Source organism: Salvelinus alpinus, chromosome 10 (assembly GCF_045679555.1).
Source record: "Salvelinus alpinus chromosome 10, SLU_Salpinus.1, whole genome shotgun sequence".
Taxonomy (NCBI): Eukaryota; Metazoa; Chordata; class Actinopteri; order Salmoniformes; family Salmonidae; genus Salvelinus; species Salvelinus alpinus.
Window position 1 is genome coordinate 69,797,093 of NC_092095.1, and position 13,596 is coordinate 69,810,688.

The 13,596-nt window shown below is 43.0% G+C and overlaps 1 protein-coding gene across 1 annotated transcript; it reads right to left on the reverse strand.

Annotated features, from left to right (window-relative positions):
- Positions 1-3,350: 3,350 nt before the first annotated feature.
- LOC139532765 (cell surface A33 antigen-like) lies at positions 3,351-11,722 on the reverse strand. Its single transcript, XM_071330779.1, has 7 exons — positions 11,479-11,722; positions 7,843-8,009; positions 7,057-7,270; positions 6,744-6,908; positions 6,542-6,658; positions 5,482-5,614; positions 3,351-5,382 (listed from the first exon to the last, which is right to left on the reverse strand). Exons 1-7 carry the CDS (start codon positions 11,522-11,524, stop codon positions 4,944-4,946), a joined length of 1,281 nt encoding a protein of 426 aa, XP_071186880.1. The 5' UTR covers positions 11,525-11,722; the 3' UTR covers positions 3,351-4,943.
- Positions 11,723-13,596: the final 1,874 nt, after the last annotated feature.

A 13,596-nucleotide genomic window follows, 5' to 3' on the forward strand; every position in this document is an offset into this window, starting at 1 on the left:
AGGGATAGAATCTATAGGTTTATACTTTCTAAAAACTAAACGATTGCAAAATATTATTCCCTATCTGTAATACACCATTTTTTCAAACGTACCTGTAATTATTTTATTAATTCATTAATGGATATTACAACTCCAATGTACGATATTGTACACTGATTGAAGTCAGCCCTTCCTAATCCGTGACCTATAAACTTCCCTTCACATTATTCACACTTGGTTGAGTACCATGGAACAAACAAGAAGACTGTCTACAGCCGCCAGACCAGTGCTACCTTCATTGCGCTGCACCAAGTCACACAACAAAGCTCACGCTTCTATCCCTCGTGATGTTGAAATCAAACGGCAGGATAGTCTACATTCCAAATCCGTCACTTTGTGTCGTTTACGGGCTACACAAGTCTTGTACTATAGGGCTACGTGACTGTAACTTGAAAGTAAATTACGTTTTTTTCTTTGAAGGCTACAATGTATCGTTCTTTCCTGAAATGTTTTCCTTTTGTAAATCCTGAAAAAAAAGTTGCTGTTCAAAAAACACGGAAAAAAACATCAACCGGATTTTTTTTCTGTTGGAAATCAGGTTCGAGACGAGAACACAAACATCTTAAAAGTAAAAGAGGTGAGGAGAAAACTCAACATAATAAAGTTGCTTAACCTGTTACACTGCTAGGTTGGCTAGTTAGTCAGTAAAAGTTATATACATCTTCATCACCTACCTGTCAGAAATAGTACAGGAATCCACCATCTCAGCAGCAAACACATCTTCCATATCAAAGCATTTGCGTTTAGAGAAATCCTGTGTACATGTTCTCCTCGCCTTTTCCGCCTCATTCCTCAAACCCCTATTCGGAGCGCCTCGCTCTACCCGAGTATAACGGGATTGTAACGCTCCTAGCTCTACCCGTGTATAACGGGATTGTAACGCTCCTAGCTCTAACCGAGTATAACGGGATTGTACAGGTCCTGGCTCTTCCGGAGTATAACGGGATTGTAACGCTCTTGTACAGGTACAGGTCCTGGCTCTAACCGAGTATAACGGGATTGTACAGGTCCTGGCTCTGACCGAGTATAACGGGACTATACCGTTTGAGAAATGGGTGGTGCATGCGCGGTTTGGTCCTTTTGAGGACAAGGGGGGGCGTTCATTTAAAAGTGACTCAAGCATCTTTACATGTTGTGGCCAATGGGACTGTGTCTATATGGGTCATTCTTGAATTGGGTGATAAATTCTGATCCTTGACTTTAGCATCATGTAAAAGCACTTTAAAATGAGAAAAACATGACAAGTAATACATTTTTCGTTTTTTACTGTTATTTAATAAGAAAACATATATAAGTCATTTATACTACAAAACATATTTTTGTATGCATTGTAGAAACTACTGCAGGTTGGCTTGTCCTACTGGTGATGTGTAGCGGTGCAGTGACATGTTTTGGCGATTTAGAGATATCTATCTATCATTTTGAATGCTAGACATTGAAACAAAATGATGTCATATATTGCCTACATCAATAAAAACAAATTATATTATTACTAGTATAATGTGTGTCCCTCAATTTTATGTCATTGCTGTTAGCGCCTTGAAAATCACTGATTACAAAGATATACAAGGACCTTGAGCTCCGGTGGAAAACTGTTATCAGGGGAGGAGTCTGTTATCGGGGGAGGAGTCTGTTATCGGGGGAGGAGTCTATATTATCCGGGGAGGAGTCTGGTATCGGGAAGGGGTCTATATTATCCGGGGAGGAGTCTGGTATCGGGAAGGGGTCTATATTATCGGGGGAGGAGTCTGTTATTGTTATCGGGGGAGGAGTCTGGTATCGGGAAGGGGTCTATATTATCGGGGGAGGAGTCTGTTATTGTTATCGGGGGAGGAGTCTGTTATCGGGAAGGGGTCATATTATCGGGGGAGGAGTCTGTTATCGGGAGAGGAGTCTATATTATCGGGGGAGGAGTCTGTTATCGGGGGAGGGGTCTATATTATCGGGGGAGGAGTCTGCTATCGGGGGAGGAGTCTGGTATCGGGGGAGGAGTCTATTGTCGGGGGAGGGGTATATATTAATGAACAGATGAGCTAAACACGTCCTTTTATTATGTCATAGATTTGAGGATTCCATTGATCATGTGTTGTGTCTGAATCCAGCGTTACTTGGTGTTGGTCAATTTGAATAACACTAAGTAACATTGTGAGCTTAATGACTAATCATTTCACTAATATCACTTCAGTAAATACTTTTTTAAAGGATTGATGACTATAGATTTCAGCATTTGTGGCCAATGTCTCATTGTTGTTTACATCATTGGTGTTGCTGCCCCTACTGGTGGAACAATGTCATCATACTGGTAAAAACTATGAAAAGACATTAAGCTACCATTAGTTGATTTAGAATAGATGTACCCAAATACATTTAAATAAAAACACAAAAATACAGCTACATTTTTCCAAACACCTAAATTCAAGAACGACACCTAGTATCTTAGTAGGGTGGATATAAAATTGTGTTTTATTAGAAATCAATTGAATATTATATTTTCATTTAACAATGCCTCTTAGACGATGGGGGAAAGACAGGGAATGGAGAATAAAGGCAGCCCACTGGACACAAACTGGTTGAATCAACTTTGTTTAAATGTAATCCAGTACCCAGAGTATTTCTTTCATAGGCTAGGGACTGGACAAGCCCTTAGCCTGATTGTAGGCGGAATACCAACACGTGTTCAAGATGCATGCAAACGACACAGGAGATGTTTGGAGAGATCTTTACAACTGCTATAATAATCTGTGCAGAATCTCAGACAGCATTGATCACTTGCATTATGTGCTTTTGATGTCATCTCAACTGTAATCCAGGTCATGCGGTTGTGTTATTAGATGAAGCGCAGTGATAACAAATTAAATTGTATAAATAGATATAACATTGTATTCCCATTTGAACTTTGTTGTGCTTTTAAACTGGTTGAAAGCACAGTGATAACACATGTAGATGACAACTAGACCAAACACCAGACAGTTTTTTCCATTGAAATGTTGTTGTGCTTTTACATGGTTGAACGCATAGTGATAAACACATTGGGAATTCAACAATGAGTAATTCGTTCCACCACTTTCATAAACGAATCAACGGTACCACAGTAGGCTAATCGAAACTAGGCAATAGTGAACAGTCCCACAACAAAGACAAATTAGTCAAGTGGCATTGCTGCCCTCTGTCGTTTCTTTAAGTTCTGTACATTCATTTTTCCAGAGAGGAGAGAGACTGCACTGAAACCACACACATTGTGGCCGCTTAATAGATACATTTGGCTTTAATGTAAATTCACTGTAATCACAATGAAAACATTTGTACACAGATTAGAAACATGATACATTTTATTTACAGTTTATAATTGTACCATCACATCTAACCAAAACTTCAAACATTTGATGTTTTAACTAGTTAAATTGTCCCTGTACATTTCAAATGAATAAAAACAAAACAAAGGTTAGACATTTTTGGCAAAGATTAAAGGCAAGATTATCTTCTCTTCCTTAGATAAAAACTCCTCACTCAGACAGACCCATTTAATAGGTCTGAACCCAATAAAACCCCTTCTAGTTTAGTGAGTCTGTTGTCTGGCCTCAGGCTATAATGAGGAAGTGAAACGACAGGCACATGCCACAGAGGGAAACTAGTTTCTCTGTTCTTAAAAATGGGGCTCTAGGTTCTCTTTCAAAAGGCCTGATTGACTCACTCACTCCAAAAACAAGTCATGGTTTGAATATGTTAATGAAGACTCACCTGAGACACCTGGCACTACACTGCTCACAGCTGAAACACTGTATTAACAAGCATCATGACGCTAAATAGATGTATAAAACACAGTACTTCTAAGTAATGAAAACAACTATTAAAAAGGTTAACTTTATTAATTTATGAGAAGGCATTAGCATCGATATTAAATGTAGCCCCAGCGTTTCATATTAGAGGGTATTAGCAATCTACAGTTGATAAAAACGAATTAACCGTCACCAAAAGGCGTGTGGTTCTCGAACAGCCAAGACCTGAGACGGACGTGAAAAGCTCTTCTGTCACACCAACAGTAGACAAGGCAGGAGGAAAAATGCATTATCCAATAAGCTGCACTGAAAATTCATACACAGTCTTATTCAGGCAATGGCAGCTTGTAACAGAAAGCAAATTTAAATTCAGATTCAAGAATAAAAAATATTTGAAAAATCCTCTTTTCAAATCTTGAATCAGCATTCCAATTCGCTTCCTGACTACTGAACTGAATTGAGGCTGCCCTTCCTTCAATCATAGGCTGTACTCCACATAGAAGGCCTTTACATAGATAACAGTGATACAATGCCGCTCCTCCTCTAGTCGGCATGGTCTCTAGCAGGGTTCCCCAACTGACAGACCCTTTTATTTGGCCCCCCAAGATTTATGAACCAAAAAATTATTATATATATTTTTTTTTTGTAGAATTGCTGTTGTTGAACATAAGACTGTACAAACACCAGGAAATCAGCTCCAAGTGATTTTAATTTTGGAAATCTGTTCAAGTATTCCCTCACATAAGAGCGATATATATGTGATGGTATACAAAATGTAAGCAAGGTTCTAAATGATTATATATTTGTCAAATATTACATCCGTTTCGGCTTCTTGCAGTCAATTTGCCGTCTACAAATGATTTATAATTATGTTCCGGGCCCCTGAACTTCTGCTAAAGGAGAAACACCATCCGGCGACTGAATCTGTTTGATGATCCCTGATCTATAGGCTTTTACTTTGTTACTGTCGTCCTGTTATTTATGGAACCAAGTTCAGCCTAGTAGCTAGGCCCTTTGTGAAGCCTGACCTACAGCAGCTACTATGTTTATAATATTTATTTATATTATATTTTATATATTATATTTTGAAACACTCCAAAAACAAGTTGCGGGAAACATTAAGTGGTTCTAATCTATTCTATTTTTAGAAGGCATAGCAGGTTTATTGGCCGGTACACCGGGAGGTCTGTCACGCTCATCGTAGGGCTCATCATAACGATCACTGTACCGTCCGCCGTCGCTGCGTTCATCGTAAACACGATCACGATCGTACCGGTCAGAGTAGCGGTCGTCCTGGTTCCTGCGGTCATCATAGCACTCGCGGCGGTCACCGTAGTCGCTGCGGCGGTCATCGTAGTCGCTGCGGCGGTCATCGTAGTCGCTGCGGCGGTCATCGTAGTCGCTGCGGCGGTCATCGTAGTCCTTCTCACTGCGTTCCTTGTACTGGTCGCGACGGTCCACAATCCTTGGTGGGTGGTCTTCATCTTCGCCCTCCTTGCTGCGCGTCTGGCGAACCTCGCCGTTCACCACGGGTTTGTCGTCGTGGAACTCCTCCCCCTCTGGAACCCTGAGGACATATCAGTGGACAGGAGACTCAGCACATTGTCTGTTCTCACCATCTCAGCTCTCATGGTGTGTGTGTGTGTGTGTGTCAGACCATACATACCCCATAGCGTACTCCTCTGCTTTGTCCTTCTTCTTTCTGCAGCAGCAGCAGTAGATGAGGATGATGAGCAGCACCAGAACACCAACCACAACGCCTCCAATGATACCTGCTGTTGAACCCAAGGTCATAGACGCTACAGGAGAGAGATGAGAGGTGAAGAGGTGAGGAAAAGAGGTGAGGTGAGGAAGAGAGGTGAGAAGGAGAAGAGGAGAGGTGAGTTGAGTTGGTGAGAAGAAGAGGAGAGGTGAGCATGAGAGGATATGTGAAGTGGAGAGGAGAAGCGAGGCGAGAAAAAGCGAGGCGAAGAGGAGGCAAGGCGAGGAGGCGGCGAGAAGTGAAGAGGAGGAGAGGAGAAGTGAAGGGGAGGAGTGAAGAGGAGGAGAGAAGAGGAGATGTGAGGCGGAGCAGCGGAGCGGCGTGGAGGAGCATCGAGGAGGAGCATGAGAGGAGAGGAGGAGCATGAGAGGAAAGGAGGAGCATGAGAGGAGGAAGAGCATGAGAGGAGGAAGAGCATGAGAGGAGGAGCATGAGAGGAAGAGCATGAGAGGAAGAGCATGAGAGGAGAGGAGGAGCATGAGAGGAGAGGAGGAGCATGAGAGGAGAGGAGGAGCATGAGAGGAAAGGAGGAGCATGAGAGGAAAGGAGGAGCATGAGAGGAAAGGAGGAGCATGAGAGGAGGAAGAGCATGAGAGGAGGAAGAGCATGAGAGGAGGAGCATGAGAGGAAGAGCATGAGAGGAGGAGCATGAGAGGAGAGGAGGAGCATGAGAGGAGAGGAGGAGCATGAGAGGAGAGGAGGAGCATGAGAGGAGGAGCATGAGAGGAGAGGAAGAACATGAGAGGAGGAGCATGAGAGGAGAGGAAGAACATGAGAGGAAGAGCATGAGAGGAGAGGAAGAGAGGAATGTCTATTGATAAAATGTGTCTGTGTGTATCCTGTTACAGGACCATCCTCATGTGATGGTTACATTGCCTCAGATCTGAACATTTGTGTTAGCTCCCAGAGACAATGCCTAAGCTTTAGCTCAGCAGGCTAACACAGTCTCGTGTTGTGCACTCACGTGGCATGACGGACAGCGTCAGGTTGCATTTGGCACTGCGGATCTTATTAGTGGAGGTACAGACGTAGTATCCTGAGGATTCCATGGTGAGGTTGAAGAGAGACAGGACACCATCCTCTGGAAGAGGCGGAGACAACCTGTTAGGTCAGGAGTCAAGGTCATATCAACTGAAGATTAACAAGCACACACAGACACTACATACTGTCCGTTGTCCTGGGTGCAGGTGCTCTGGGCATGTTTTTGACGTCGTAGCCCTGCCACTTGTAGGTAGGAAGAGGAGAGCCCTCTTCAGACAGACAGGTGAGACTGATGTTCTGGAAGTACTCTGCCCTCCCATCGATCTTACAGATAGGCACAGAGGGAGCCACTGTGGACACAATATTTTGCAATGTTAAGTTAAACAGTAATCATCGACACTTTACGGATTTCTAAGGTTTATTAAGGAATAAAGAGGAATGAAGCTAAATTCTACGGTTTATTATGTGATATTCTACGGGAGTCTTTGTTTTTTTTACCCAGGACCACCAGACGGGTGGTGTCAGCCAGCTGACCCTTGTCATCCTTGGGGATGGAGACCCGACACTCGAATAGTCGGTTGTCCTGGAGACCGATGGAGGAGAGCTTCAGGTTGGCTACTCCTTTAGCTATGTCCTGCTCCAGGGAAGCTCTTCCTTCATACCTGTCACTGATGTCCAGTTCACCAGTAGAGTAGGAGGTAAGGATGGACTCCTGGAAACAATGTCAACAACAACATGTAAACACCAATGCTAACCTCCCCTGTTATTGGTAATGGTGAGAGTTTAGTATGTCTTGGGGGTATGATCTTTGATCCTCTAACTTTCTCAACCATCATTATTCACGATTCATGCATAAATCATGGAAGCATCCACATTAATGTAGATGTGTTCAGAAACATTTTCTATTCTTATTTTACAATAAAAGTGACTCCAAAATGACACGATACATTATTTACCATTAATTTCGATTGGGCACAAAATAATCTGAAAAACTAACTGCAAATGCATCCAACAAACTAGATGTAGTCATTATGTTCGTACGGAATACGGGACCCAAAAACACGTTTTACTACTATATTTATAACAATCTTTAGGGGTGTCAATTTTGACCCCTAACTTCATGAGAAAAAAAATGAATTACTTGTTAAATCAAATCACTTTCTCTGCGCAACTGTAGTATAAAAATGTCCCAATTATTGCTCATCTTTATCAAGGGAATCAATAGTTTAAACCCACTGAATGTAAGTCAGGGCTGATCAGAGGGGGTTCTGGTCGGTTTATTACCTCTGGCTCTCCGGGTTTGTCTGCTTCAGCCAACCAGGATATGATGACCAGATTGTTGATTGGGTTCTTGGGTTTGAAGCTGCATGGTAAAGTGATGTTGTCTCCCCTGGCGAACTCATAGGACGGCTCAGGGATGGACACCTGTAAAGCTAGAGTCATGGACACGACTGGGACAGAGAGAGACAAACAGGAGGACAGACAGGAAGAAAACAGGAAGACAGGTTTTACAGACACTGACGTATAGAGCTGTAGGAGGTGAACACTTAAAATGAAGTGCTTTGTAACACTAAAACTAACGGAAAATGAGCTGCCACCAACTTGAAGGAGAGGAAACCTTGAAGTACCACAAGAGCGGAATTATTTTTCTCAACTGAAAGACGATGCCCATGATGTTGCACAACAATTCAACAAGTCATTGTTTTATTCAAAATATGATATAATTTGGGCTTGAAGTGGGAAATCCGAAGTGGGGACTTTGGATATTTTCCATGTCAGCCCTGTGTTTCCCCATAGGACACGACGTGCTAAAACTTTTCAGTTTACATTTATTTTCAGTGCTGGGTTTTATTTCAATGTTACCACCCCCCAGCATGCATTGTATTTTAATCAGAAACTCCTGTAAAGTTCTTCCTCTTGGCGAGTGGCGACTGAGCGGAGCCAACCAGCAGACACTTGGCCACCTGAGCCATGGAGCAAATTAAAACAGGGGGGGAACTAGTTTTTTTCCAGAAAATGTTCAGTAATAAAATAGTATATATTATAGCGAGAGAGAGATAGAAACTGACCATTTTATAAAGGGTATAATTGCATGAATGGTTTTGACCACTAAAGTGCTGCTTCACGACTACACGCTTCACTACTCTGATTGGTGCAGCTAGAAACCACAAGCGTCTATCCTATATTATAAAGTGGATGGTTCCAGCCCTGAATGCTGAAACATGTATTTTTACTTCTCTAATTAATTACGTTGGTACTGTAACCAGTGTATAATAGCAATAAGGCATCTTGGGGGTGTGTGGTATATGGCCAATATACCACGGCTAAGGGCTGTGTCCAGGCACAAAACAACGTAGAGTTGGGCATATAACACACCTCCTCGTACCTTATTGCTACATTGAACATGCACTAGTAAAAGATAATTAAAGAAACAAGTTTATCCATTTTGTCATTACATGTCATTTGAGACGGGCTACAATGACTTCATGATGCACATCACTTCCCCTGCAGAACCATAAGCACGGGCCGACTTGACTTTGCTGTACTGCAGCCGAAGCCTGCCAACACAAAGTTGCACCATGTTCATTACAATGTAGAAACCCTCATGTCTCTTATGTAAGATGCCAACACAAGGTGCCTCATGTCTCTTATGTAAGATGCCAACACTTTGGAGAGAACAACAGATAACGAAGTCAAAGATACTGGCTTCAATGTGTGGTGAAGTTTTCCCTAAATGCTTTTGACATATCCAGCTCCAGAACCAGGCTAGCCAGCTGTTAATCTCTTTGAATACGGTGTAGTATTTATTTTTTAAATAATACAGCAACATAATATTAGCTAGCTAGATAAGGTTAGCATGCTAGCTACACTGACAGCTCTCAGTTCCCCATTTGTTTCACCACAACCTTCTTTACCCCATTCGCAAATACGTATAAATAGCCTGCGTCATTCTTCAGAGGTGGAACTTAGACAAGCATTTCCACTCTAGGGCAGGAATTACGTTGAATAGCATTGCCTTCTGGTGGGCGCATTTAAACTTTGCTAGAGTATTTAAAACACATGGGCGTAAGGTTTATGAGATAGTACACATTAAATCTATAACAGTGAAGTAGGTGAGACATTGCACTTGAATTGCAGCCAGGGTATGTGGATGAATGGAATTATGGAATCTAGGTTTAGCAGTCATCTTAGATAAAGGTGTGCTGGAGTACAGAGGAAAGCCTCAAACTGCAGCAATATAAACCCACACAGGTAATGTCATAGCACTGAGAGTCTTATTGTGTTGTCCTCCATTATGACAGGGCTTTAGAAACTAAAGGACGGGTTACACCCACTTACAGTAAGGGAGTGAGAAGCCTTGCACAGAACCTTGGCTTGTGCAAGACAGAACTGTTTCCATGAGGCAGCTTGACGTACAAGTACACCCCTTGGACAGGACACTTGCCTATCGCAGGGCCTTACCCCCAATCACCCCAATGCTCCCATTACAGTCTTTGGGACGACTCAGCCAGATATCAAACTCCCAATCTCAGGGTAGACATTCTAACCACACCGACATACACTATTATATAAATATTATAGCAAGATTTACATGACTTGAAAAATAAAAAGCATTTGTTTTCACATTGATACGTATGGACGCTTATAGGCCCCTGTTGTCCTCCAGTGGGTATGCAAAGTGTTTAGGGTTGGGCACCTCTCCTGCCTGTGTCATCCAGCACTCTCTAACTAACAACTCTCACATCAGAATTAGAGCTTCATCCATCTTTCTCAAATGTCACATTTCTAAGTGTTTAAGGTTAAGTTTAGGCATTAACTCTGAATTTAAGGTTAACTTCAGGAATTAACTCCAAATTGTTAAGGTTAGGCATTAACACCAAGTGGTTAGGGTTAGTTACTAGGGTTAGGGTACTAAGTTAACATATGGAATTGTTTTAATATGGTCATACCATGGATCATTTAGCTATTGGATTTAGAATTTTAGGACCCCTAAAATAAAATACATATATTTGATAAAATATTGAATTTGGCCTTTACTACTATAGCCCATAGAAACGCATTGAATAGCATTCATAAATGGCAAAAAAAGACAGTCAAAAAATAAATCATAAAGGAATAAGGTTTTGAAGTGTCTGTCCTATACCTAGGAGATAAGAAAGCAATATTTCCATATTGTAGATTTTTTTTGTTAATATATTTGTTGGAGCAAAACTACCTCCATTGGTTTGTATGGGTTATCTTGAGACTAGTCCGGGCGGTCTAAGGCACTGCATCGCAGTGCTAGAGGCATCACTACAGACCCGGGTTCGATCCCGGGCTGTATCACAACCGGCTGTGATGGGGAGTCCAATAGGGCTGCGCACAATTGGTCCAGCGTTGTCCAGGTTTGGGGAGGGTTTGGCCGGGGTAGGTCGTCATTGTAAATAATAATGTGATCTTAACTGACTTGCCTAGTTAAATAAAGGTAAAATAAATAGTCCAAAACAGAGAACACCATCGTGTTAGTGAGTCTCCCCTTTCCATAGTGGTCGTTCATTGCAAGAAAACTGATATCTCTAGTTTAAATGGATGGATTTTGATGGCGATTGTTTTATTATGTTACTTAGATTAATGCACAGGTGCATCAACAGACTCAAGGTTTTTTAAATTGTTGCTCACGGTTTCTTCTCTCTGGACGCCAGGCAGTAATTACAAAATGTATTACATTCTTTTACTTTCTGCTTTTTGACATGCGTAAGTGCATCCTATTCTACCAATTTGTACAAAACAAGATGAGCTGAACACGTGAGGCGACGCCACACCGATACCATATACATGTCTATTAAGGTGAGACATTTCCCCCTAAAAAAACACATGGGTGTGGCTCTTGTTGTATAACATAGAGACGTTTATGAAATTATATAAGATCAGTAAACTCACCGAGACAAAGTAAAACGACAGCAAACATCCCTTTCTGCGAGGCCATAATCGATCAGTAACAGTTACGACCTCGCCGGTTACCGGCGTTGTTTTTTATGGGCTAGGGACCGCGGACAAGACCTTGGCCAGGTAGAACGCTCACTAAGCTGGGTACCAAAACTTGTGCTAAGTGCTTTCCTGGCTGCGAAGACGACTTCAACACGAGTGACGTTGTCATCTGCCAATCAGAACGTCGATATTTTGCAGGTAGCATTCTCTGCCCGCCCTCTTATCTTGTCGGTACATGCCCTGTTATTTTGTTTCTCTCACAAGAGGAACCTTTTTGCAACTTTGACTCTACACTTTGTCAAGAGAAACTTGTATGCACTTGCAGTGACTAAGTCTTACCAACAGCCATAAGACACAAATGCATTTTTGAATGCAAATAGATTCTCTTCTGTCGTTTGAATGTTTAGAATTGAGAGGACAGTAGAGACAGATGATATTTTTACCAGTGGTGCCAGAATCCCTGAGAGAGAAACACCTTCATTGTGGTTATATATATGTTTATTCAAGCTTAAAGGTGAGGGATGAGTGAGTGTGGAAAAGACTGGTCAGGTTTCAGTCAGGAACAGGAAGGGTTGGGGAAGCCTTATATCTAGTCAGACTGGTTTGAGAAGGGGTGTGTCATCTCCACAGCACAGAGTCCCTCACATACAGGTAGCCTCCTCCCCCCTGCCAAACTGACACAGACACACACTCTTCTTGTCTTGTTCTCTCTCTGTTCTTTTTCTTGTCCCATTGTGGCAAGGTGTTCCCTTTACAGTGACCAGAGCAATAGACCCTGGTCAAAGTAACTATGAAAGGAATAGAGGGCCATTCTCCATGCATGGGTTTCTAGTAGTGAGGTAGAGGTGTTCTGGCCTGATCACATGGAGGGTTTCTAGTAGTGAGGTAGAGGTGTTCTGGCCTGATCACATGGAGGGTTTCTAGTAGTGAGGTAGAGGTGTTCTGGCCTGATCACATGGAGGGTTTCTAGTAGTGAGGTAGAGGTGTTCTGGCCTGATCACGTGGAGGGTTTCTAGTAGTGAGGTAGAGGTGTTCTGGCCTGATCACATGGAGGGTTTCTAGTAGTGAGGTAGAGGTGTTCTGGCCTGATCACGTGGAGGGCTTCTAGTAGTGAGGTAGAGGTGTTCTGGCCTGATCACATGGAGGGTTTCTAGTAGTGAGGTAGAGGTGTTCTGGCCTGATCACGTGGAGGGCTTCTAGTAGTGAGGTAGAGGTGTTCTGGCCTGATCACATGGAGGGCTTCTAGTAGTGAGGTAGAGGTGTTCTGGCCTGATCACAGGGAGGGTTTCTAGTAGTGAGGTAGAGGTGTTCTGGCCTGATCACAGGGAGGGTTTCTAGTAGTGAGGTAGAGGTGTTCTGGCCTGATCACATGGAGGGTTTCTAGTAGTGAGGTAGAGGTGTTCTGGCCTGATCACATGGAGGGTTTCTAGTAGTGAGGTAGAGGTGTTCTGGCCTGATCACGTGGAGGGTTTCTAGTAGTGAGGTAGAGGTGTTCTGGCCTGATCACATGGAGGGTTTCTAGTAGTGAGGTAGAGGTGTTCTGGCCTGATCACATGGAGGGTTTCTAGTAGTGAGGTAGAGGTGTTCTGGCCTGATCACGTGGAGGGTTTCTAGTAGTGAGGTAGAGGTGTTCTGGCCTGATCACATGGAGGGTTTCTAGTAGTGAGGTAGAGGTGTTCTGGCCTGATCACGTGGAGGGCTTCTAGTAGTGAGGTAGAGGTGTTCTGGCCTGATCACATGGAGGGTTTCTAGTAGTGAGGTAGAGGTGTTCTGGCCTGATCACGTGGAGGGCTTCTAGTAGTGAGGTAGAGGTGTTCTGGCCTGATCACATGGAGGGCTTCTAGTAGTGAGGTAGAGGTGTTCTGGCCTGATCACAGGGAGGGTTTCTAGTAGTGAGGTAGAGGTGTTCTGGCCTGATCACATGGAGGGTTTCTAGTAGTGAGGTAGAGGTGTTCTGGCCTGATCACATGGAGGGTTTCTAGTAGTGAAGTAGAGGAGTTCTGGCCTGATCACATGGAGGGTTTCTAGTAGTGAAGTAGAGGAGTTCTGGCCTGATCACATGGAGGGTTT

What these genes read in the sequence shown, in the direction of transcription:
- LOC139532765 (XM_071330779.1), bottom strand. Translation starts at nt 11,524, where the DNA reads ATGGCCTCGCAGAAAGGGATGTTTGCTGTCGTTTTACTTTGTCTCG. An exon ending in TGCACCCAGGACAACGGACA is followed by an intron (nt 6,659 to 6,743) that starts GTATGTAGTGTC and finishes CGCCTCTTCCAG; the next exon opens with AGGATGGTGTCCTGTCTCTC. An exon ending in GACGCTGTCCGTCATGCCAC is followed by an intron (nt 5,615 to 6,541) that starts GTGAGTGCACAA and finishes TCTCTCCTGTAG; the next exon opens with CGTCTATGACCTTGGGTTCA.